The 25,634-nt window shown below is 45.3% G+C and overlaps 2 protein-coding genes across 3 annotated transcripts; both read right to left on the bottom strand.

The window, feature by feature from the left end:
- Positions 1–1,198: 1,198 nt before the first annotated feature.
- LOC137561704 (E3 ubiquitin/ISG15 ligase TRIM25-like) lies at positions 1,199–4,781 on the bottom strand. 2 transcript variants are annotated; one of them, XM_068273049.1, is made up of 2 exons: positions 3,622–4,781; positions 1,199–1,509 (listed from the first exon to the last, which is right to left on the bottom strand). In XM_068273049.1, the coding sequence occupies exons 1-2, from the start codon at positions 4,772–4,774 to the stop codon at positions 1,430–1,432; spliced, it is 1,233 nt and encodes a 410-aa protein (XP_068129150.1). In that variant the 5' UTR covers positions 4,775–4,781; the 3' UTR covers positions 1,199–1,429. The 2 variants fall into 2 exon arrangements, with proteins under 2 accessions (XP_068129150.1, XP_068129151.1); XM_068273050.1 differs by having other exon boundaries at positions 3,880–4,781.
- An 11,686-nt stretch (positions 4,782–16,467) lies between these two features.
- On the bottom strand, positions 16,468–18,027 carry LOC137562411 (E3 ubiquitin/ISG15 ligase TRIM25-like). The gene has a single exon (XM_068273752.1). The coding sequence runs from the start codon at positions 18,025–18,027 to the stop codon at positions 16,468–16,470; it is 1,560 nt and encodes a 519-aa protein (XP_068129853.1).
- Between the last annotated feature and the right edge of the window lie 7,607 nt (positions 18,028–25,634).

Here is a 25,634-nt window from a genome sequence, read left to right as displayed (position 1 = left end):
AGTAAAATCTTCTATGAACTCACCATACTCCTAATTGAGTACCTTGGGGTGTCTTCTTTGTAAAATGGGGTCATTTGTGGGGTTCCTATACTGCCCTGGCATTTTAGGGGCCCTAAACCGTGAGGAGTAGTCTTGAAACCAAATGTCTCAAAATGACCTGTGAAATCCTAAAGGTACTCATTGGACTTTGGGCCCCTTAGCGCAGTTAGGGTGCAAAAAAGTGCCACACATGTGGTATCGCCGTACTCAGGAGAAGTAGTACAATGTGTTTTGGGGTGTATTTTTATACATACCCATGCTGAGTGGGAGAAATAACTCTGTAAATGGACAATTGTGTGTAAAAAAATCAAAAAATTGTCATTTGCAGAGATATTTCTCCCACCCAGCATGGGTATGTGTAAAAATACACCCCAAAACACATTGTACTACTTCTCCCGAGTATAGCGATACCATATGTGTGACACTTTTTTGCAGCCAAACTGCGCTAAGAGGCCCACAGTGCAATGACTACTTTTAGGCTTTACAGGGGTGCTTACAATTCCGCACCCCCCAAAATGCCAGGACAGTAAACACACCCCATAAATGACCCCATTTTGAAAAATAGACACTTCAAGGTATTCATTGAGGGGCATGTTGAGTCCATGGCAGATTTCATTTTTTTTTGTTACAAGTTAGCAGAAATGGAAACCTTTTTTTTTTTTTTTTTTTTGTGACAAACTGTCATTTTCCGCTAACTTGTGACAAAAAATAAAATCTTCTATGAACTCACTATGCCTCTCAGTGAATACTTTGGGATGTCTTCTTTCCAAAATGGGGTTATTTGTGGGGTATTTATACTATCCTGGAATTTTAGCACCTCATGAAACATGACAGGTAGTCAGGAAAGTCAGAGATGCTTAAAAATGGGAAAATTCACTTTTTGCACCATAGTTTGTAAACGCTATAACTTTTACCCAAACCAATAAATATACACTGAATGGGTTTTTTTTCATCAAAAACATGTTTGTCCACATTTTTCGCGCTGCATGTATACAGAAATTTTACTTTATTTGAAAAATGTCAGCACAGAAAGTTAAAAAAATCATTTTTTTGCCAAAATTCATGTCTTTTTTGATGAATATAATAAAAAGTAAAACTCGCAGCAGCAATCAAATAGCATCAAAAGAAAGCTGTATTAGTGAGAAGAAAAGGAGCCAAAATTCATTTAGGTGGTAGGTTGTATGAGCGAGCAATAAACCGTTAAAGCTGCAGTGGTCTGAATGGAAAAAACAGCGCTGGTCCTTAAGGGGGGGTAAAGGCTGAGTCCTCAAGTGGTTAAAGGGAAAAATCCATATCCTTCTCAGTTTAGGTTCCCTTTAAAGTAATCAGGCAATCACAATGTTGTTGATTTAAAAAAAAACTTTTTATAATTGGTTGCGATTACAACATGTTATTTCTGATCACATTTATCTGGTCGCTTGAATGATTCTTCTCTAAAAATTGGACCATTAGTGGCCACCTTTAAAGTTCCTGCAAACAAAAAAGAAAAAAGAAAAAGAAAGAAATCACAGCTTCAGGATGTGGCAGCTGTTTAGGGTGGAGTTTAAAGAGGAGTAAGGTTGTTTGTTGGATCCTTTACTTGATACCTATTAGGAGCTGAAGTGCTGATAACAGCTGCAGAGAGATGATAAGCATTGGAGACAAAGGGAAAGGATGTGGCAGCTATTGAGGGTGGAGTTAAAGAGGGGTAAAGTGCTGGATCCTTACTTGATACTAAGGTGGCGATACATCAGGCAACTTGGCAGCTGTTTGACCATCTGATTTGATTATTATAATTGGAATCGGATGAAAATTGGCGCCGCCAAGTGCATGCCCGACTGACAATGCAACCAATTTTGGGATGACACTGATTGCATATATCGTTCAGACATGCTGCAAGGTGTCCGCTCATCGTGGCTGGTTGGGTGTGCAATATTGGGACAAGCGATGAACACGAAAAAGCTCCCGGCATTATTCCCACAATGTATAAATGTGTATGTAATGTGTGCATTTATACCTTACCTGTCCCGTGTCGCGGTGCCCGTCCGTCTCCTGAATCCCCCCTCTTCTGTTAGCCCCATACACGCTGCTGGCGTATAGCACGCCGGTGCGTGTGACATCACACGCCACAGCGGCAGCATGCGGCTATGGAAGAGCGGGGGATTCAGAAGAGGGATGGGCACCGCGACACAGGACAGGTAATGTATAAATACACACATTACATACACATGCATTAGTGCAACAGCGGCGAGGAAGCGGGCTCGGACGATTCCTGAGAGATTTCCTGCTGAAATTGTTCGGGAATTGGCTTGCAGTGTATGGGCAGACGACAGACCCCTCTCTAATCAGATTCAATTAGAGACTTGTCTGTTGGTCGAATCTGCCCATCATCGCTTGATGTATGGCTACCTTTATTCTGAGCTGAAGTGCTGATAACAGCTGCAGATAGATGATAAGCAGTGGAGACAAAGGGAAGGGATGTGGCTAGGACTGGTACTCACTGTGGCTAGTTTAGCACAGAGCAAGGGCTGGTTCACACTGCAAGAGCTTTTTTAAGCGCTTGTGATTTTAAATGCTCTTGCTAATGTAATATTATGTTTTGTAATATTATGTAATGTTATGTTTAAAAATCACCCACAGCATTGTATTAGCAAGAGCATTTGAAATAGCTGGCACTTATAAAGCTCCGGTGGTGTGAACCAGCACTAACACCCGGTGCCATTCATAGTAGAAGTAAATTGTCAATATAAACAGACCTATACACAGTACTGTAATGCAATCAGCACCTTACTGTATGATATTTAAAACAAGTATATCTAAAGTATAAAACACTAGCATTTTAAAGAGATGAACAGACAGATGGAACAGAAGTAAATGTTGGTAGAGACATTAGTTTATGAGCAACTCAGACACACAGGTAATATCTGGGAGATAGGAGGGGGTATCTGACATACTTACTGTATTTTTCACCTTACAAGGGGCACCAAAAAATGCCCCTTTTAAATGCATTTTCGCGTTGCGATCGCATTAACGCGTATGCAAATCGCAGAGTTTTACCCTCCCCCCCCACACACACACTTTTTGGGGTAAAAAAGTGTGTCTTATAAGGCAAAAAATACCGGTAATGTTCTAAGAATGTGTCAGCACTATGTAGCTCATAACTAATCAGTTCTCTCACCTCATGATTTCAAGTCATTATCTTTACACAACCATAATGGTTTACCGAAAATTCCGCATGGAGCGGTTCAGTGAATTTAACAGACTCTGTTTTTAATAGCCTGATGGGGGTGCACAGGTTATAAAAGGAGATCCTCCCACCCTCATAATCTAGATATACCCTCACTCTATCAATGGAGATTTTGTACCCTGAGCAAGAATTATCAGATCCGTAAGCGCACCAGGACTTGTTTAAATTCGAATAATTTCCATAAGAATTAACATATCCAAACGGTGACTGATCACCTGTCCTGTCTTTACTGGGGTAACACACCCCCACTGTCCAGCAGAGTGCTCCTCTGACGTCCACTTCCCAGCAATGTCTCCCTGAGGAAAAACTATTAATGCTCAACACCTGAGGGTGATGCATAAACTTCTCTGCTGTACCTGGATGATTCTGGTCTATGTGGGTCCAGGATATTGTCTTCCTGTCATCTGATATGTGTAGATGATTATTAGATGTGTTTACATCTAGTAGTATTCCTGCAGACTCCTGTATACTGATGGGTTTCTTTTCTCCAGACATTATATCAGATAACCCCGTGTATAATGTGTGTTGGAAGTCAGCCACATTCAGATCCCCTCCATGCTTATCAAGTCTCTCTCCGCCCTCATTGTCCCCCTCCTCAGTGTCACACAAGTCACCTGTGCCTGGTTCCTGAAGGACAGTCAGTGGGTCAATCACATTACACAGCTCTTCAATGAGACGCTTCTTCCTGGACAGCTCATCCTTCTCTGCCTCCAGCTGCCTGATGGTATCATCAAATGCATTGGATACTTGTTCTGCCTGCTTGGTGATGTCACCCAGGACTATTTTCTCCAAGTCATCCAGCCGTCTCCTGAGGTCTCTAAACAGGACTGTGACTCTCTCTGTTTCGCCATCTGCTTTCTCTTGTGCTTTTCTCTGCCTTTTCTGCAGATTCTGGGCTCTTTTCTTAATGTCTGTTATGTTTGTGGTAAGTTTCTGTTCAAAATTTCTCAGCTGGTTCTTCTTCTTGTTTGAGGCCTCCTCCAGCATCTCCACTTGGTGACCTCTGTGTGCCCCATCCAGCCTGCAGGCCAGACAGATACATGCAGCATCCAGGCGGCAGTAATACTCCAGAGTCTTCTTGTGGACGGGGCATTTCCTGTTCTCCAGGTTAGAGGTGGGTTCACACAAGACGTGTTCTGGAGACTTGCTGTGGACTCTCAGGTGTTTATCGCACAGAGACGCCTCACAGAGCAGACAGGACTTAACAGCCAATACTGGAGAGTCCACACAATGAGTACAGAAGACTCTGCTCTCCTCCTGCTCAGGCTCGGTAGAGAGGAAGTTCTTCAGTATGTTTCGGAGTGTTATATTTCTGTACAGAGCAGGCCTCTCCCGAGACTCCTCTCTGCACTCAGGACAGGAATATCTTCCAGATGCCTCCTGTGAGTCCAGTACACGATCAATACAGAGCTGGCAGAAGTTGTGGCCACATTTCAGCATAACAGGATCTGTATAAACATTCAGGCAAATGGAGCAGTCCAGCTCTTTCCTCAGATCAGCAGACGCCATGACTTGTGACAGACAAGGAAGTGGAATGGTTTGGTGTGTAGGGAAAAAGGCAGAAGAGGGAGGAGGGGGTTGGGGCAAGTGCACATATTCCCGCCAAGAATAAGGGGGGAACTGTGAGTGAGGCTGTGTGTCCAGATTTACTTATTAACTTGTGTGCCACATGTTTACCTTCAATGGGACCTGAACATTATTTTAACCACTTCACTCCCAAGGGGTTTTGACCCTAACAAACCAGAGCAATTTTCACCTGTCAGTGCTCGTCCATTTCATTCGCCAATAACTTTATCATTTTAATAGTAATAATAAGAAAAACATGGGAAAAAAATCATTATTTCTCAGTTTTCAACTATTATAGCTTTCAAATAAAACGTGTTACTGGGAATAAGACACATGTATTTTATTTGTCCATTAGTCCCGATTATTACAACTAGTACAATGTATGGCAACAATATTTTATTTGGAAATAAAGGTGCATTTTTTCAGTTTTGCGTCCGTCACTTATTACAAGCCCATATATGCAAATATAACAGTAATATGCCCTCATGTCATACGTTGTAAAAAATCAGAGTCCCTAACGTAACTGTAACAATAGTCTCCCACAGTAGTGGGGGTGGGGAGGAAGAGATAAGAGTTAAGAGGGACCAAGAGGATGTTTAAAGAGACTCAGAGCTGAGTCTTCCTGCTATTTTTTTTACTTACCCGGGGCTTCCTCCAGCCAGATAAGCATGGATGTGTCACTCGCCGTCCTCCTCAGCGCCTCCATTCAGCCACAATCTTACCCGATAAGTGGCTCAGTGACGTCAGCGGCGGACCTTCTGTGCAAGCGCAGAAGGCCCCGGCTGACGTCACTCAGTCAGATTGAGTCCGACTGAGCCACGTACCCGGAGTTGACAGTGGCTGAACGGAGGACTGCGGGAGGACGGCAAGGGACACATCCATGCTTATGGGGCTGGAGGAAGCCCTGGGTAAGTAAAAAAACACTCTCTTTAAAAATGGCGGGTAGTGGTTAAATACATTTAACTTTACGTTTTTTTGCAAAATAATAAATAAAAATAACTGTTCCTCATGACATCCTCAGCAACTAACTAGCACAGAGGTTCTCAAACTGGGTGCCGCAGCACACTGGTGCGCCGTGAGCACTGCTTAGTGGTGCCATAAGGGCTTCCATCCCAGGCACGTGTCCCTATTCTATTTCTCCTGACGATGCTGTCTCTCACCTGATCCAAGGCCATCCATGGTGAATAGGAACTTCTCCTGTCCCTCACTCTTCCCCTAGTGCCAGATTTTCCTACTTACATGCAACCAGCACTAGGGGGAAGAGTGAAAAAGAGGTCTCTAATTGCCGCCGGCTCCCAGGATCAGTTGAAACACGCAATCTTCCACTGCTTTTAACCCTGCGCAGGGAGAAGCGGAGGATACAAGGGACAAACAGGGACATGAAGGAGCACACAGGTAGCAAAAGGGTGATATGAAGGAGGACAAAAGTAAACAAAGAAAGACATGGGGGACAAAGGAGGACACAGGGGGCAAACAAGGACACAAAGGGGGATGAAGTAGGACACGGAGACACAAAGGGGGACGAAAGAGGACACAGAGCAAACAAGGGAACACAAAGGGCGATGAAGGAAAACACAGAGACACACAGGGGACACAAGGGGGATGAAGGAGAACACGGAGACACAGAGGGACAAAGAGGACACACAGGAGACAAACAAGGATACAAAGGGGGGTGCAGGGCCGTCCCTAGACTTTTTGCTGCCTGAGGCAAAATTTTAAAAAATCACCGGCCAAAATCCCCCCCCCCCTGTGGGTGGGGGGGGCACCGAGCTGGAGGGGTAGCGGGCAGGAAGGGGGTATTGGGCCTAGCGGTGGGGAGGGGGTATTGGGCCTCGCCTGGGTCCCCCAATCTGCGCTCCCCTCCAACTGTAAATAGTTAAGTACCAGCGTATAGATTAAGAGGCAACGGGCGGGGATCACTCACCTTTTCCGCGTTCCATCGTGCGCTTCACTGACGTCACTTCCTGCAACGCCGTCCACTTACAATACAGTGGGCGGCGTTGCAGGAAGTGACGTCAGTGGAGCGCTCGCTGGAACGCGGAAAAGGTGAGTGATCCCCGCCCGTTGCCTCTTAATCTATACACTGGTACTTAACTATTTACAGCTGGAGGGGAGCGCAGATCGGGGGACCCAGGCGAGGGAGGGGGGTTCCGACTTCACTGCTAGGCCCAATACCCCCTTTCTGCCCGCTACTCCTCCAGCTCGGCGGGCGGCCCCCCCACCCACGGACAGGCGGGTGCAGCCCCCCCAGATGTGCCGCCTGAGGGGTGGCGCCTGGGGTGGAGGTGGACACGGCACAAACGAAGACACAAAGGGCGACATAGGAGGACATGGAACAAATGAGAAAACGGGGACGCAAAGGGGGAGGGAGGAGGAAACGGGACAAACGGGGACACAAAGGAGGACAGAGGGGACAATACGTAAAATGGTGAGTGTGCATTTTGGTAATTGTTTTTGACAGAGTCATCAAGTGTGCCTTGACTCAGAAAAGTTTGAGAACCACTGACCTAGTGCCTGCTTACTCCTTCCTTCTTTCTCCCAGTCAATCTGAAGCCATGATAGGTCAGTCAGTAGCATAACTTCAGTTGACAAAGCATTCACTTAGATTTAAGGTGTGTACACATGTCCAACTTTTTCAGGCCTCTCGGAACATCTGGGCCGTGCTCGTCTTCTTGCATGAGCGTCTTCAGCTTACTGTGCAGACGCGGCCGTACTGACGCAGACACAGTAGGGCTCGTCAGGCTGTGCATAAAGAGTTTGTGCCTTCTCAGTATTCATCGAAGGGGGAGTCCACGCTCAGCAAAAGGGAGGACGACATGGGAGGCCACTATAGGATCTACTCTTCTTAGGCAAGAATGTGTTTTAGTACCCGAGGTCTGCCTTGGATATACTTTAAATAAGCTTGTTTAATTTAAAGTGTAAGTCCATAACTAGAAAGGAGTTAGACATACAATAAGGTTTTTATTGCAATCTGTTTTCCTGTTTGGGATAAATCCCTCCCTTCCAGTTTTTAATGACTCTTTTACCCTCAGTGACAAGAGGTGAGGAAGACCTTATCACTAAGTACACCGGCAGCTATAAAAGCTTCAAATGTTTTGATTCCTCCCCACACTAGTATTTTACCCTGGTGTGTATCACTTCTGGGGTAGTGCTTTTTTCAACAACAATATTTGTAAAGCGCTTTTTTCCAGTAGGACTCGAACTGCATCAGCAAGGCTTAGTCCAGTAATTGGTTGATAGGTAAATTGTGGTACAGAGGAACAATTCTACAAGTCCGTAAATGCCAGGATAAACAGGTGGCTTTTCAGTCTGGGTTTAAATAGTTTCAGGGAGGGGGCTGTTACAAAAAATAGGGGCAGCATGACAAAAAAGCTCTAGCGCCAAAGGTTTTGAGGTACACTCTGGGAGTGACCAAGTTTATGGATCCTTGTTCACCTCCCCATCTCTTGATCTAACATTCAGCCCCAGAAACAGGCTCAGCCGCGCCAGTCGTGGCCTTCTGCGCATGCACAGGAAGTCTGCGCATGCGTAGAAGGCCACTGATGCAGCTTAGCCTGTTACTGTGGCTGATCGCGGCTGAACGGCAGACCGCGGGAGGATAGCGAAGGACTCACACGTGCTTATGGGGCTGGAGGAAGCCCTGGGTAAGTATCGATTCTTGCTTATCCACCAGCTCTGGTACACTTGTTTAAAGGGAATCTGAAGTGAGAAGTATTTGTGATTGAAAAGAGATTTTGCAGCATTTCTATGGATGAAGTGACAATCAGGTAATATTTAGATTATACTGCAATAAGGCAGGCATACTGTAATGCTGGGGGGGCATACTGTCTGACCACCAAGCACAATAAAGCTAAGAGCTGGATAATGGGAGAGGCTACACAGGCTGCCCAGAGCGACTGCAGCTCTGGGCTTCCGATAATATGCAATGGCAGCGCAGTGCGATGTTGCGCTGCTCCTGCAATAATAAACATAAAGACAGATACAGGACAGACTGGAGTGAGGTAGCCAATAGCAACCGCAGCAATGGCTACCTCGTAAGGACAGGACTAGGAGGGCAGAGGCTGACAGAATGAATGCTTGCTAATCTAATCACTATCTAGTGACAGAAAGCATTCACAAAGACAAGAGTGAGGTAACCAATAGCAACCGCAGCAATGGCTACCTCACAAGGACAGGACTAGCTAAGCACGGGTGATCATGCTAAGCGCAATCTACCAAAACGTGCTAAAAACTGACTAGCTGAACACAGAATATAAACAGTTTGAGTACGTATATATCAGCAGCACTGATATATCACCGTAGCACGAATACAAGGAAAATAACAAATGCTGACTAGAATATGTATATATCGGCGATGAACCGATATATAACGTAAGCAAGTAATACTGACTAGAATCAGGAACAATAACAGCGAACAAGGCTAGGTAATACAAAATCTCTATACTAGAAGGAGTGCATATATATGTCCCTGTGGGAAATATATAACATAGCTCCACAGAATAACTGAACTAGAACATAACAAGACAAGGGCTATATTTCACAGTATCAAAGGACCCAGTCACAGCTTAGACCGAGCTGAAGCTGAAAACTATGATGGGCGGAGCATGCCTGCAGGAAGCAAACCTTTATACTGAAGTCATCCAATGAGAGCAGAGATGCAAATCTCCACACAGGTGAATGGTAATCAGTCACAAGCAGGCTGGCTTGATTACCATTCCCTAGCTGACAGACTATCACAAGCAATGCATTCAGAACTATGCTAGCAAATGCATGCAAAGGAACCAGAACTGCTTGGCTGCAGTACCTCTGCAGCCAGCAGTACATGCTGCAGAAGCGATCATGACACATACATATATCAGTCAGCTGGTGGTTGCATGAATGAATAAAGCAATGGTGGTACATACCATAAGAGGGGTAGTGATGGTGCACTATGGGATGAATAGTGACCACCCTCGCCAGGGACCCAGAGTGCTGTACATGTGCACTCCCACACCAAGACGTACCGCCACACGCACTCTCCACCCCAGACCGCTGTGCATGTGTGAAGTCATGTAGCCAGGAGGACAGGACTGGGCAATATTATTTATCATTAGAGGAGCTGGCGCAGTCACAAGGCACCCAAATGCAGCAGAGGGCGCTGACCAGGACCCTCACAACGGGAGGCAGAACTAGAGAATGGAGGAGCGGTAAGCCTATGCACCCCCCCCCCCCCACACACACACACACACACACACGGTGTCAAATTGAAGGATTGATTTAGAACTTATGGTGCCCATACATGGTACAATTTTGTCTTTTTTTTTTTTTAGATTAGATAATTTTGTTTGATTATTCCATTAGAGCAATTATAAAAATTTTCTCCAACATGGAGAAACTATGGACTCTCAGCGCACCGTCCTGCCTCCTGTATTCATTACAGCTACAGCCAGCCTGTGTCGATCCTCATCCTGCAAAGTCTGCTTGCTGACAGGACTACAATATAAGCAGGAGAGTGCCAATAGCTGCAGAGCAATGGAAGCTCAGGTAAGTCAGTCCTGCCGCAGCTGCTTACGGCTCTTTCCCATCTGAGCTGGTTTTGGACGTTTTGACGCAAAGTCAATAGTTTGCATTTTCCAAGGTAAAGTGAAAGTCCATAGACTTTCATTTTACTTTTCACATCTAATGCTGCGTTTTTATGCGTTGTGTTTCGACGTTCCCCGGAGCTTTTAATCGTACGACGCTTGCGTTATCGGTTACAATGTAAATCAATGTAAAACACAAGCTCCAAGAAGAGCAGACGTTTTTAAAACGCACACAGTTACAGCTGAAAGTCAAAAAAACAATCACATCCCCTGCGTTTTCCTGTGTGCTGTAACGGATTATAAAATGCATACTCATTGCTGTAAAAACGCAACGTAACACACAAAAAATGCATGAAAAACGCACACATCAAAACGTATGCGTTGAGCGTTCTCCAACGCCAGCTCTGATGTGAAAGAGCCCTTAGGCTTCTTTCACACTACATAACGCTTGCAGGAGCCGATTTCCTGCAAGCATTATGATCTGCGCCGTGGACGCCAGGAAGTTGTGGTGTGACAATGATTAGCGAATCTGAACGATTAAAAGCTCCCAGGTGCTTTGAACCGCAACGCACCAAAACGCAGCGTCGGATGTGAAAGGTAAAATGAAAGTCTATGGATTTTCATTTTAGCTTGGTAAACGCAAAGTATTGACTTTGCGTCAAAACGCAGGACATGAGCTCTAATGTGAAAGAGCCCTTATGGAGCGCCCGCTGTTCAAAGACAGTAGAATATCGGTAAACCCTACCGATATTTTACTAACAGCACATCGATTTGATGTGCTGAACAACTGAAATGTTCATAGTAGCATTCAGGGGCGTAACTAGAAATCACTGGGCCTCCCTGCAAAACTTCGGATGGGGCTCCCTCCCGCCAAACACCACTAACCAACCCCCCCCCCCTCGCTTTCTCCACAGGTAAACTAAGAACCAATGTGGCTAGTGCACACTCGAATGTGTGTTTCCCGTGCAGATAAAAACAGACAACAGTGAAGCAATGGGAGCATTTTCTCTAGCAATTACATTAGCTTATGTGATAAAACATGTGATCACTCAAATATTACACCTTATCAAAAATATCACACCTTATCAAAGTTAATGTGCATTATTAGAGTAGCATAGCGAGCGATACGAACTTATGCCTGCTAATTGGCAATGGCACTTGTCCTGCCCTGAGGCTGCGGGTTTGCAGTGCTCGCTGTGCTACTCTGATAAGGCGTGTTAACTTTAATAAGGTGTGATATCTTTGATAAGGTGTAATATTTGAGTTATCACGGTTTAGTGAATCAAGTGTGCAGAAAACGCATACAGAAACCTGACAGACAAGTGTGTGCCAAGCCACAGCTTATTACACTCACTCTGTCCATCTCTGATGGAGCAGAACTGGCTCTGCAGACTTCTCCAGCATCACTACAGTACACAGCACTTGGTGAGTAGAGAGGTTGGGGGCTGGTGCTGTAAGACCCTGCTGCACACTGAAAAGGGTCTGTCTACAAATCTTTATATTATTCCTTATCAGTGGCTGAGCAGATGCAGTCATTAGAACTGTATAGAGAGCAGAAAGTTTTTTTCTCGCCTTGCTCTTAGTTGTCAGTCTCTCAGGACGGGGCCCCCTGTAGCTTCTGGGCCCCCGAGGCTGCATTTTTTGCAGGGTCTATAGTTACGCCCCTGGTAACATTATTTAACGATTTTTGTTTTAAAACGTTAAATAACGTAACTATGAACATAACTGTAACGTCTTCACCATGCACCATTTTTTTATTGCACTATTTTTTTATGTACCCGGCACTCATGGTCGGCAGACAAGAGGCTGAACTGCCCAAAAATGCAGTTCAGCCATCCATCTGAAAGAGGCTTCACTGTTAAGGTGGTGATTGTGGGAGGCGTAAGCATTAAAGGGCCACTACTGTATTGTGGAAAATTGTAAAATACATCTGTACACATATTTATAAGTGAATGTCTCCCAGATAATAATGCAATCATAATGCTTTTCTCCTATGTCGCTATTGCTTAGAGTAGGAATAAAAATCCAGGGCTGTGGAGTCGGAGTTAAGTACCTGGAGTCGGTGTGGTTTCATAAACTGAGGAGTTGGATGCTTTTTGTACCCACTCCACAGGCCATGTAAAAATCTGACATGTTTTAAACTAGACTATTTCCTCATGGGGGAGTCCCAGTATTTCTTTACACAAGCATTCCTTGGAAAGGATTTATACAATGATGCCAGACAGCCTGCCTGTTCATTTGCACACTGTACTCGTAGTTGGACTGAGCAACTGCCATTCAGTAAGTGCGTTTGGAAATAAAGAAAAACGTAAAAATCCCCATGAGGAGATGCACTGGTCAAAACTGTCAGATCCATCAGAATTTTAACGGACAACTGTAGTGAGATTATGGAGGCTGCCATATTTATTTCCTATAAGTGACAACTGCACAGGAGAAACGTAATTTATACAAATGTACATTTTAAACATATGCATGAACATGGATTTTAAATTTCACAATTTTTGGCAATACAGTGGTCCTCCAGCCTTACTTGAAGGTACAATAGGGATAAAAGCAAGTTTTGCAGTCAAATTATCAAGGGAGTGCTGTTCTGGGTGACAAAGGGGGTAAGATAGAAAAAGAATAAAATGATGACAGTATTAATCATACAAATGGATTTATTGCTGAAATCCTTAGGTCACAACAAGCATTATTGTACTGAATATAAATATGATCACATGCAAACTGTTCATACTTCATGTCTACTGATCTACCCTCTAGCTCAGGGGTCCCCAAACTTTTTCAGTTAAGGGCTGCATCAACATTCTTCAGACTGCTCAATATACAAATGATGTTGAAAAACTTAACACTGAATCTAGGTATTGATTTCCCCCTCCCCCCACCCCCCCAATCATGCCGTAGATAACTTTGAGGATCACCGCTCTAGCTATTGACATTTTTATTTTTTTTTAGCAGTCCAGAGTGTGAGTTGCACAGGTTTGGCCACTGGATGGTGCTGATGGGGCTATATTGTCTGCCAGTCTTCAGGTGAAAGCCATAATAACATGAACATCACTCCTCAGAAATGTGAAATGCGGGAAAAACAGTAATGTGATGCCGATTTTGTATAGGCTCAATTGTTTTTCTAGGCAACATGTCTATAGCGTTGAACCGGCTAATTATTCCAAGGGGCCCAAGCTCTTTAAAGTCCCCCAGTCAGAGATGAATGAAAGGGAACCTGAGACAGGTATTTAAAAAAATTATACAAACTTAGAGCTTCCTCCTGCCCCATCCAGGCTGATCCCCCTTCGCCATACTCCTCCGCTGCCTGGATCATCCGCAGTTCCCCCCAAAATCCTCCAGTCTGGGGCGTTCTGCGCATGACTGTTCGCGGCGATGGTAGCACCATGAGCAAATGTGGCTGGCCTGCGCCAACTGGCCCTAAAGGACTTTCGGGTCGGAATTGCAGTTGATCCAGTCGGCAGAGGAGGATGGCGAGGAAGCGATCAGCCTAGAGGAAGCCCCAGGTATGTATATATATTTTGTTTATTTTTTTCCATCTCAGGTACAAGGACTTACGAGGTCAAAAATCGAAATTTTTATCTTTACCTGTTTAATATTTGATTCTATAGGGGAGTTCCACCGCGCCCTCCATTGTAATCCGCCTCAAAAGTATCCTTTTTATTCCCCCAGGCTGCGACCCGACCCCACAGCACTGGTCGTCTCCTATACCACATTCAAGATGGCCGCCGCAAAGATCCGCGGTATGCATGGCGGAGAGTGCGGCTGCGCAGCTCTCCGCCCTCGCTGTGAGTGCGCCAGCTGTCACACTAGGAGGACACTGACAGCGAGTACGCGGCTGGGCGAGGGCGGAGAGCTGCGCAGCCGCACTCTCCGCCATGCGTACTGCGCAGCCGCGGATCTTTGCGGCGGCCATCTTGAATGTGGCATAGGAGACGACCCGTGCTGTGGGGTCGGGTCGAGCCTGGGGGGAATAAAAAGGATACTTTTGAGGCGGATTAGAACGGAGGGCGCGGTGGAACTCCCCTATGGAATCAAATATAAACAGGTTAAGATAAAAATTTCGATTTTTGACCTCGTAAGTCCTTTAAAGGGAACCAGAGACGAAGCACCCTTGTGTATTTTACCATATATATCAGTGGAAACATTAGAGAAAACACTTACCATGCTCTCCGTTTCATCCTCACTGCTAAAAGTGTCTGTTATCAGCTGTGATAAGAATCCCGAACTGAGCATTCAGTCTGGCTTTGCAGGGAATAATTATAGCTGAGTCATTGTAGCAGAGCCACAAGGGGGCAGGCTTGGGCTTGAAAAGACATCAGAGAAGACAGACTCAGCTATAATCTTTCCATAGCAAAGCTAGACTGAATGCTCAGTCCGGGATTTTTATCACAGGTGATAACAGTCAGATTAAACAGAGAACAATGAAACAAAGAGCAGATTAGGTGTTTACTGTCATGTTCCCACTGATTTATAAGGTAAAATACAAGAGGGTGCTTCATCTCTGGTTCTCTTTAAAGGCAAAATAGGGCTCTGGGGAACATAGCATCTTTGGCTTCTCCTTTTTCCCACCAGGTAAGGTAAGGTGGGGACAAACACTCACAGCTGATGGCAGCTAAGCCCCTTGACACTCACCAGGCTCTAGGCACCTGGCTTGATTGCCCTGTGCATGATCCAGCTCTATCCCCAGTCAGGGGTTGCAGGGCTACAACAGTTCCTTGCTCAGCTGCAACCAGGATCTTAACAATCCTGTGTGAGCCTTGCGCAGGCTCAGTAGTGGCTTTCCTTCAGGCTCATGTGGAAATAGCCAAGCTTCATTGGATCTGCTCTACTGCGCCGCAGAGAAGATCCGATCGGGCTCTGCTATTTCTGCCTGAGCCTGAAGGAAAACCGCTACTGCGTCTGTGGGAGGCTCACACAGGATTGTGATGATCCTGGAGTCCCAGCAGATTTTCGGCGACTGACAGCGCCGGGACGGAGAAAGCCTCATTAGGATCCAGAGGCTTCCCCCTCCCACGGTAAGTACCGCCAAGGGACACATTTTTTTCCTACGGATTCTCTTTGATTTAAAGCGGTATCGTCACCATAAAAATCAAATTTCAACTGCAACTGGTCTGAGTGTATTAAGTGATAAAGATGCTAATCCTGCATTCAAAACGTTTTCTGCTGTTATGATTTGGAGTTATCAGAAACCTTAGGAGCACTGGCTCTTTAGTAGTCGATGCCAAAGAATTGCATGCTGGGGGTCCTTTTAATCTATAATATATTCCTCCTCTTCCCTTTATTTCCCTGCCTGCTGCTTATCTGAAACCTGATCCTCTAATCACTTGTGTTTACAAGCAAGGCTAAGGTGACTCAGCGATTGGAGGAGACAAGCAAAAAAGTAAAGGGCAGAAATGACATCACGAGTTAGCCTTTACTGTGGGCAAAAGACATGATTCCCACCAGGAACAGAATTGTCGTCATTTACTATATAACATTCACTGAAATCAAAACATGGACAGTACAATAGATGTGTTATGTAAGTAGATCAAGTATTTATCTACTTATATATGTGTTTTTTTTCCCCTAGAATAGTATGGCTGATCCTACTGCTTTAAAATAAAAAAAGGGCTAAAATTTGTTTTAATTTCAGCAAAATTTTCTTCTTTATTATTAGCAAAAAGTGGAATGTGATTAAAGTGATGTACAATATGCAAGATTTGTATTTGTAGCAAACATGACAGTTTTGCAGGCAGTTTTGGAGTAATTGTTGTACAGACATGCTGTTCAGCTCCCAGCTGAGCAGCGTGTTGTGCTCTATGGAGAGGGAAGGGGAGCAAAAATGCATGAGTTGAATTGCGCCTGCGACAATTGGCCGAATTACCAGTACTCATAGCGGAGGATCCAGGCGGTGGAGGAAGACGGAAATGAATGGATCAGCCTAAAGGGGGCTGGAGGAAGCCCCAAGTATGTATACATTTCTTATTTTAATACATATCTGGTAAACTTTAATGTCCTCTGAATGTGTCAGCACTATGTACACAAGAGAAAATAATAATGCTCATAACTAATCAATTCTCTCACCTTATGATTTCAAGAGGTTATCTTTATACAACCATAATGGTTTACCCAAAATGCTGCATGGAGCGGTTCAGTGAATTTAACAGAGAATGTCTGTAATAGCCTGATGGGGTCACACAGGTTATAAAAGTAGATTCTCCCACCCTCATAATCTAAATATATCCTCATGCCATCAATGGAGAAATTATCACCTGAGCAAGAATTATCAGATCTGTAAGCGCACCAGGATTTGGAATAACCTCCATTAGAATCAACATATCCAATCAGTGAACGATTACCTGTCCTGTCTATACTGGGGTAACACACCCCCACTGTCCAGTAACGTGCTCCTCTGACATCCACATCCCAGCAATGTCTCCCTGAGGAAAAACTATTACTGCTCATCACCTGCGGGTGATCTCTAAACTTCTCTGCTGTACCTGGATGATTCTGGTATATGTGGGTCCAGGATATTGTCTTCCTGTCATCTGATATGTGTAGATGATTATTAGCAGTGTTTACATCTAACAGTATTCCTGCAGACTTCTGTATACTGATGGGTTTCTGTACACCAGACATTATATCATATAACCCCGTGTATAATGTGTGTTGCAAGTCAGCTACATTCAGATCAACCCCCTGTACAACAACACTCTCTCCGTCCTCATTGTCCCCATCCTCAGTCTCACACAAGTCACCTGTGTCTGGTTCCTGTAGGACAGTCAGTGGGTCAGTCATGTTACACAGCTCCTCAATGTGACGCTTCTTCCTGGACAGCTTGTCCTTCTCTACCTCCAGCTGCCTGATGGTATCATCAAATGCGTTGGACACTTGCTCTGCCTGCTTGGTGATGTCACCCAGCACTATTTTCTCCAAGTCATCCAGCCGTCTCCTGAGGTCTCTAAACTGGGCTGTGACTCTCTCTATTTCACCATCCGCTTTCTCTTGTGCTTTTCTCTGCCTTTTCTGCAGATTCTGAGCTCTTTTCTTAATGTCTGTTATTTTTGTGGTAATTTTCTGTTCAAAATTTCTCAGCTGGTTCTTCTTCTTGTTTGAGGCCTCCTCCAGCATCTCCACTTGGTGACCTCTGTGTGCTCCATCCAGCCTGCAGGCCAGACAGATACATGCAGCATCCAGGCGGCAGTAATACTCCAGTGTCTTCTTGTGGATGGGGCATTTCCTGCTCTCCAGGTTAGAGGTGGGGTCACACAAGATGTGTTCTGGAGACTTGCTGTGGACTCTCAGGTGTTTATCGCACAGAGATGCCTCACAGAGCAGGCAGGACTTCACAGCCAATCTTGTAAAGTCTACACAGTGAGTACAGAAGACCCTGCACTCCTCCTGGTCAGGCTCAGTAGAGAGGAAGTTCTTCAGTATGTTCCGGAATCCTATATTTCTGTACAGAGCAGGCCTCTCCTGAGACTCCTCTCTGCATTCAGGACAGGAATATCTTCCAGATCCCTTCTGCGAGTCCAGCACACGATCAATACAGACCTGGCAGAAGTTGTGGCCACATTTCAGCATAACAGGATCTGTATAAACATTCAGGCAAATGGAGCAGTCCAGCTCTTTCCTCAGATCAGCAGAAGCCATGGCTTGTCACAGACAAGGAAGTGAAACTGTTTGATGTGGAGGGGAAAAAAGCAGTGGAGGAGGAGGGAGGAGGGGTGTGTGCTCATATTCCCACCAAGAATGAGGCAGAAACTGTGAGGGAGGCTGTGTGTGGAGTTACATATTAAAGCCACATGTTTACCTCCAATGGGACAGATAACTGAGCTTTAACAGATTACTCAGAAGTACATTTTTTAGAGTAATTAGAGTACTAAAGGAAAATAACTGGTGTCACAATTCACAGATCCTCATGACCTTCTCAGCAATCACCTGGTGCCTGGTCACTTCCTACTCCTTCTTCCCTGTCAATCTGAAGCCATGATCAGACAGTCGATAGCATGACTTCAGCTGATAAAGCAATCTTCCCCCTGCATGCCCACATCCCTGAACATAGTGATTCAGACAGATTAGCAGTGAGCAGCAGATGGACGTCACTGAGGAGAAGATGAGAATCTATGAACTGGTGAAGCAGATATTCTCTTTTTTATATTTTGCAAAGCCAACATTTTTGCTTTAACATTTAAAGAGACACTGAAGTGGAAAAAAAATGATACAATGAATTGGTTGTGTAGTATGGATAATTACTAGAATATTAGTAGCAAAGAAAATATTCTCATTTTTATTTTCAGTTATATAGTTGTGTTTTTTTTTATAACATTGTATCATTCTCTAATATTTGCAGTTTACGCATTGCTCAGCATTCTAAATGATTTTACAGAGCAGGCTAGAGAACGTTTGAACTGTCCTCCGCAGAAACAAAAACAATACAGTGCCAGACACCTGAGATAATAAGCTTCAGAAGACCGAGCTCTCTGCGACTTTGAAAGTCATGGAGCTCAATGGCTCTTTTTGCATAGATAACTGGAGTTTCTTAACTCTTCCTGTACTGGAAACAATATTAGACTTATGTCTCTGCTCCTTATGTTTTATTTCTTAGCTGTACTACACATACAAATCATTATATCATAATTTTTTTTCGCTTCAGTGTCTCTTTAAAAACAAGTTAAGGCAGGCAGGGGCGTAACTAGAAATCACTGGGCCCCCCTGTGAAACTTTGGATGCTCCCCCCCACCCCACATATAGGTGCCCCCAGTATAGCCAGGTATAGGTGCATCTAGTATAGTCATGCACAGGTGACCCAAGTATAGCGAGGCATAGATGCACTCAGTATAGACAGGTATAAGTGCTCCCAAGTATTGACAGGTATTGGTGCTCCCAGTATAGACAGGTTTAGGTGCCCCCAGTATAGCCAGATATACTGTAGGTGTCCTCAGTACAGCCAGGTAGAGATAGAGGTGGCTTCAGTATAGACAGGTATAAGTGCTCCCAGTATAGACAGGTATAGGTGCCCCCAGTATAGCCAGATATAGGTGCCCTCACACGGATGGCTGCTGCGGTGTGAAGGCGAGCAGACTACTTATGCTGAAGGGGTTGGGTATTAAGGGAGTCACCTGGCTACCTATACTGGAGGGAAAGGGGGGAGGGGTCATCTGGCTACCTATACTGGGGGGAGGGGTCATCAGGCTACCTATATTGGAGGAAAGGGGGAGAAGTCATCTGGCTACCTATACTGGAGGGAAGGGGGAGGGGTAATCTGGCTACCTACAGTGATGTGAAAAACTATTTGCCCCCTTCCTGATTTCTTATTCTTTTGCATGTTTGTCACACTTAAATGTTTCTGCTCATCAAAAAAAACGTTAACTATTAGTCAAAGATAACATAAATGAACACAAAATGCAGTTTTAAATGATGGTTTTTATTATTTAGTTAGAAAAAAAAACTCCAAATCTACATGGCCCTGTGTGAAAAAGTGATTGCCCCGCTTGTTAAAAAATAACTTAACTGTGGTTTATCACACCTGAGTTCAATTTCTGTAGTCACCCCCAGGCCTGATTACTGCCACGCCTGTTTCAATCAAGAAATCACTTAAATAGGAGCTATCTGACACAGATAAGTAGACCAAAAGCACCTTGTGAGGATCTGCTCGGCTGCCTGCGCAGGCAGGCAGACTTTTGACCACTGTTCAGGTCTGCATTCTGCAGGTCTCTGGAAGAGAGACCCTTTGTCAGTTTTGCAGCTTGCTGTTGCTGAGGAATTTGCATACGTTTGTCATGCAAATTGCCTAGCCACATCCTTTGTAGGCTTGCTTTATATATACGATGTGATTCCACAGTAAGTGGCTGTCATAAGGGTTAGTCCTGTGAAACACTCTTGGAGTGTCAGCCTTGCTCTTTGTTTGAAGATTAGCTTAGAGTAATTCCTGGGACTGCACTAGGCAGGTTCCCTAGTGCAGTTAGGATTGCATATCTGTTTTGTTTGTCTGTTGCGATTGTCCTGTCCCAGCGGTGGTCGACGGGAAGTCGTTCTGATCTGTTGTTCTTGGAATATAGCTAGAGCAGCGGTTGCTACTAGCTATCTCATCTGCCTGTCTTGCCAGGATCGCACTCGCCTTGCGCTAGTGCTGTGGATCCTTCTGATCTCCATCTCTCTTTCTATACTTGGATCGCACTCGCCTTGCGCTAGTGCTGTGGATCCTTCTGTTCTGTCTTCCTGGATCGCACTAGCCTCTTGCGCTAGTGCTGTGTATCCTATCTCTCACTTATTCCTGTTTTCGTGTATCTGTCTTGTCTGCTACGAACACTTGCTGGAGGCTCGGTGAGGTAACCGTTAAGCAAGCGCTCGCGTCCTCTGTTTCATGTTTGTCTGTCGGTGGTTAGTTAGGCGGGCTTGTCTCTGTTGTGCTTATCACGCGGAGACCGCGCATAAACGCGTGCACTGTTGCGAATGAGTGCGGTGTTCGCGTTTAGCTAGCGTTTGTTATTTTCCTTATCTTCTCATTGTATGATTTGCTGTGCCTTTGCTACTCTCGTGCTCTGCCTTGCTGTAGCCTTGTGTCACCTCTGGCAATCGCCTCTCTCGCGATTGCGTTCCTACTTCATATCTACTGTTGTGTATGCACCGTCGCGGGTTGGCGACTAGTTTGGTGCACACACATACAATCTGTCCCTGTGCTCATTCTCTTTCGCAATCGCTTCTCTTGCGATTGCGTTCTCACTTGGTTTCCTTTGTTGTGTGTCCGCCATCGCAGGGTGGCGGCTAGATTGGTGGACATACATACATTCCTCATCTGTGCTTATTCAGTCTTGTGTCGCTGTTAGCAATCGCCATCTCTGGCGATTGCCTTCTCTCCTGTTCTTCATGGTTGTGTATGCACTGTCGCGGGTTGGCGACTAGATTGGTGCACACACATACCCTCTGTCGCTTTGCTCTCTTTCCTTCAGGGCTACCTTGCCCTGCGTTTATTCCCTTCGTGCAATTCCTGTCTTGCGTCTGTGGCAGGGCAGAGGAGCTGTTTCTCTGCACTCCACAGCTCCACCTGCCGACAGGAATTTCCCTCTACAGGTGCATTGCACCTTTTGCTGGGTTCCCTCAAATTACATGCTTGTGGAGGATTTCCGCAGTGTCAGCGCACGTCTTGTGCGCTGATCACGGAGAGAATTCCACAATCGTTACAGTATGACCAGCCAAACTGAAATTCCCAGTGTAGAGGGAATTTCCGATTTGTACGATTTGGTCAAATATGGGTCCTGTATCTTTAAGAGGTTTAAGATACTGGACTCTGAAACTAGAGATGAGTTTTTTCCTGCTGTGCAAAATGCTGATCAGATCAGCTTATGCAACCTTTCTCTGTCATTATCAGATGTTAATGAGTTGGTGCTTGCAGGCCAATCTGCTGATTTGGCTTGTCAGCCAAAAGATTCGTTGCCCATAGCAACCACAAATAAAGAGGTTATTTCTGTCAAGTCTGAAATGTGCAAAACCATTCAGTATGATAATGATGTTTACAATGATGTTACTCAGTCTCCGGGTTTTTTGCCCCAATCCAAAGCTTATGTGGATCCTATTATAGGTAGGATCGCACACTATATTAAAGCAGTTAAAAAATCTGTTCCTGTTCCTGAACTCCACCCATATGGAGATTATCTGTATACTGGCCTGTTTGAACCTCCATTTGCCTCATGGGACATTGGGGCCTTGATGGAGGAATTTGATTTTGATTGGAAAGCCTTTTGCGATTTTTACATTGCAAAAAGCGAAGATGTCTTGAATGATTGTCTCGATTCTATGTACCTTTTGATTGATTCCGATGAATGTGACGAGGGTGATGTGGATCTGGTGATTTATGAATGGCAGACGATTTTGGATGAGTTGCACACACACCAATCAATTGATTCCAATAAAGAGACATCGTTGCCGGATGATTGTTCCTGCCTTTCTGGGGTAAAGCATGAGAGTCTTGACATTGTGCGATCTGAAATGAGTGGGTGTGCCACTGTGGTTGATTCCTGTGCGAATCCTGGAGGATTCTCTCCTGACTGCGTGCAGTTTTAATCTGTGCGATCTGATGCCTGTTTCTCGGATGTTCCTGCAGATTGTGATCGGCATGGATGTGCCAGTTTTCTAAAAGATGTGTGGGACCCCTTGTCATTTAGAGACAGATCTTTAAGATCTTCCATCTGTGATCCTGCTATGGGGAAAATTCCTAAATTATGCAGCATCAAAAGTAAAATTAATATGTCTAATAAAGTTTTTCCTGATGTTGTCGCTATTTCTACTGCAAATGCATCTTTGTCTTACCCTGTTCACACCTGTAAGGGCCCGTTGCCTGGTGACAGTTGCTCCAGTGTTCCTGTCCTGAACGCCTTACAGTCTGCCCCGCAGATTGCGGAGGTTTGCGCTATGGAAGCGTCAGTTTCACAACCTAAAGCGATTTTTGATTCGCAAGTTTTGCGTTCTGACTTCTCAGATTTGACATTGTTAGCCGAATCTAAGAGTGAGACAGTGTTTCGGTTTTGCGAATCTGATGCTGAAGCTTCTTTGCTTTGCCCAGAGAAGCTTTCTCTGAATCTGCCCTGTACCATGAATGAAAACATGATCTCCACTCGCACTGACATTTGTGAGTCCCTTTCTTGTTCTGAGGAAAATGCTGATTCTGCACCCTGTACTCTGGATGAGTTAATATGGCCTTGTTTAGAGTCTCCTGCAGTGTCCCTAGAGGCTCGTCTAGGTATTGCTACTATACTCACCTGTTTTTCTGCAGTTTTGGAGTTGCAAGCTAGTTTGACTGCTACACAGAATTCTGAGTGCAGTGAGATTAAAGTTAGGGAGTCAGTGTGTGTTCCAGTAAATATTCCTGTACATTCCGCTCATGATGATGAAATTCAGTCTCAGTTTATGGTGGAACCTTCCCTGGGACATCTACCCTGTCCACAAAATAAAGTTCAAGTTTTGCCCTGTAACATGGATAGTTCAGAATCCTTCTCAGAAAACTTGAAAAATGATGTTCCTGAGGTCTTGTCTGATGTCCTGGAGACCTCCAAGTTCCTCCCAAAGGGTGCGAAACTTGTAGGAGATGTCTCCTGCCCCCCAAGTCCTTCTGAAGTGTTGCCCACTGCAGTAGGTATGGCTGTTGTGCTGACTACTTTTGCAGCTCTGGTGGAGCTTCACTCATATGTAGCCAATGATGATATTATTGTCACAGAGATTTCTAGGTTTGAGTCCAAGCCTTCTTTTGAAAGTCCAGTGCTTGTGACCACTGCTCGTGATGATTCTCTGCCCGGTTCTGGTTTTGGTCTTGTCGTGACGGATTCTGAGGTTGGTAGTTAATCGACGTGTCCTGAGGTTCCCCTTGGGCTAGTGTACCCCGATGTGTTCTGTGACCCAGAAAGCCCAAGTGTGTCTCGGTTGCCAGCCTGCTCAGATGCTTCCTCGGTGGAAACCTGTTCTGATGTTGCCTGCCTGCCTGCATGCCCAGAGGTGGTCCCTGAAGGCCCTGTTCTTGATGCTTGTCCTGGTAATTCTGAATCTGGAATTGTCATTGGTTCCATAGGGGTTCTTGATAGTTCTCCATGTGAGCCTGGTGATCGTTCTGCCCTCCTGGGATCTCTGCGGAGCTTCAAAGTGTTCTGGGAGATCCTGGGAGAAATATTTCCTGGTACCTTGGATGAGATCAGCAGTGGGTGCTTTGTGGAAAGGGACACTTCGAATGGGTATTGTGGCAGGTTTGGTATTTTTGGACGGTCCTTGGAAGGTGGTGGGCATGGCTCGGTGGGTGTCTATGGCTTCTTCTCTGGCATTCACAGTCCTGATGGGTGTTACACTGAGACTTGCGGTACTGATGGGCATGTTTCGGTGGCTTCTCCTTCCGATGAGGTCGGTTTCGGGTGGGCTGACTCTAGAATTGGGCCTTGTCGGGCTGTCCTGGCCTTCATGAGTCTTCAGTTAGAGTCTTTTGCAAATATCAGGTTAGAGGCTCGTCTGGAATCCGACCCTATAGCGGGGGGGGGGGGGGGGGGTAATTGCCCCGCTTGTTAAAAAATAACTTAACTGTGGTTTATCACACCTGAGTTCAATGTCTGTAGTCACCCCCAGGCCTGATTACTGCCACACCTGTTTCAATCAAGAAATCACTTAAATAGGAGCTATCTGACACAGATAAGTAGACCAAAAGCACCTTGTGAGGATCCGCTCGGCTGCCTGCGCAGGCAGGCAGCGTTTTGACCACTGTTCGGGTCTGCATTCTGCAGGTCTCTGGAAGAGAGACCTTTTGTCAGTTTTGCAGCTTGCTGTTGCTGAGGAATTTGCATACGTTTGTCATGCAAATTGCCTAGCCACATTCTTTGTAGGCTTGCTTTATATATACGATGTGATTCCACAGTAAGTGGCTGTCATAAGGGTTAGTCCTGTGAAACACTCTTGGAGTGTCAGCCTTGCTCTTTGTTTGAAGATTAGCTTAGAGTAATTCCTGGGACTGCACTAGGCAGGTTCCCTAGTGCAGTTAGGATTGCATATCTGTTTTGTTTGTCTGTTGCGATTGTCCTGTCCCAGCGGTGGTCGACAGGAAGTCGTTCTGATCTGTTGTTCTTGGAGTATAGCTGGAGCAGCGGTTGCTACTAGCTATCTCATCTGCCTGTCTTGCCAGGATCGCACTCGCCTTGCGCTAGTGCTGTGGATCCGTCTGATCTCCATCTCTCTTTCTATACTTGGATCGCACTCGCCTTGCGCTAGTGCTGTGGATCCTTCTGTTCTGTCTTCCTGGATCGCACTAGCCTCTTGCGCTAGTGCTGTGGATCCCATCTCTCACTTATTCCTGTTTTCGTGTATCGGTCTTGTCTGCTACGAACGCTTGCTGGAGGCTCGGTGAGGTAACCGTTAAGCAAGCGCTCGCGTCCTCTGTTTCATGTTTGTCTGTCGGTGGTTAGTTAGGCGGGCTTGTCTCTGTTGTGCTTATCACGCGGAGACCATGTATAAACGCGTGCACTGTTGCGAATGAGTGCGGTGTTCGTGTTTAGCTAGCGTTTGTTATTTTCCTTATCTTCTCATTGTATGATTTGTTGTGCCTTTGCTACTCTCATGCTCTGCCTTGCTGTAGCCTTGTGTCACCTCTGGCAATCGCCTCTCTCGCGATTGCGTTCCTACTTCATATCTACTGTTGTGTATGCACCGTCGCGGGTTGGCGACTAGTTTGGTGCACACACATACAATCTGTCCCTGTGCTCATTCTCTTTCGCAATCGCTTCTCTTGCAAT

This window comes from Hyperolius riggenbachi, chromosome 3 (genome assembly GCF_040937935.1).
Source record: "Hyperolius riggenbachi isolate aHypRig1 chromosome 3, aHypRig1.pri, whole genome shotgun sequence".
Taxonomy (NCBI): domain Eukaryota; kingdom Metazoa; phylum Chordata; class Amphibia; order Anura; family Hyperoliidae; genus Hyperolius; species Hyperolius riggenbachi.
Note: the sequence above shows the minus strand (reverse complement) of the source record. Positions and strands in the feature narration are given on the sequence as shown.

Coding starts and splice junctions, on each gene's coding strand:
- LOC137561704 (XM_068273049.1), bottom strand. CDS start 4,774: ATGGCGTCTGCTGATCTGAGGAAAGAGCTGGACTGCTCCATTTGCCTG. Junction 1,510..3,621: donor CATAGACCAGAATCATCCAG/GTACAGCAGAGA, acceptor TTTTGTTTGCAG/GAACTTTAAAGGTGGCCACT.
- LOC137562411 (XM_068273752.1), bottom strand. CDS start 18,027: ATGGCTTCTGCTGATCTGAGGAAAGAGCTGGACTGCTCCATTTGCCTG.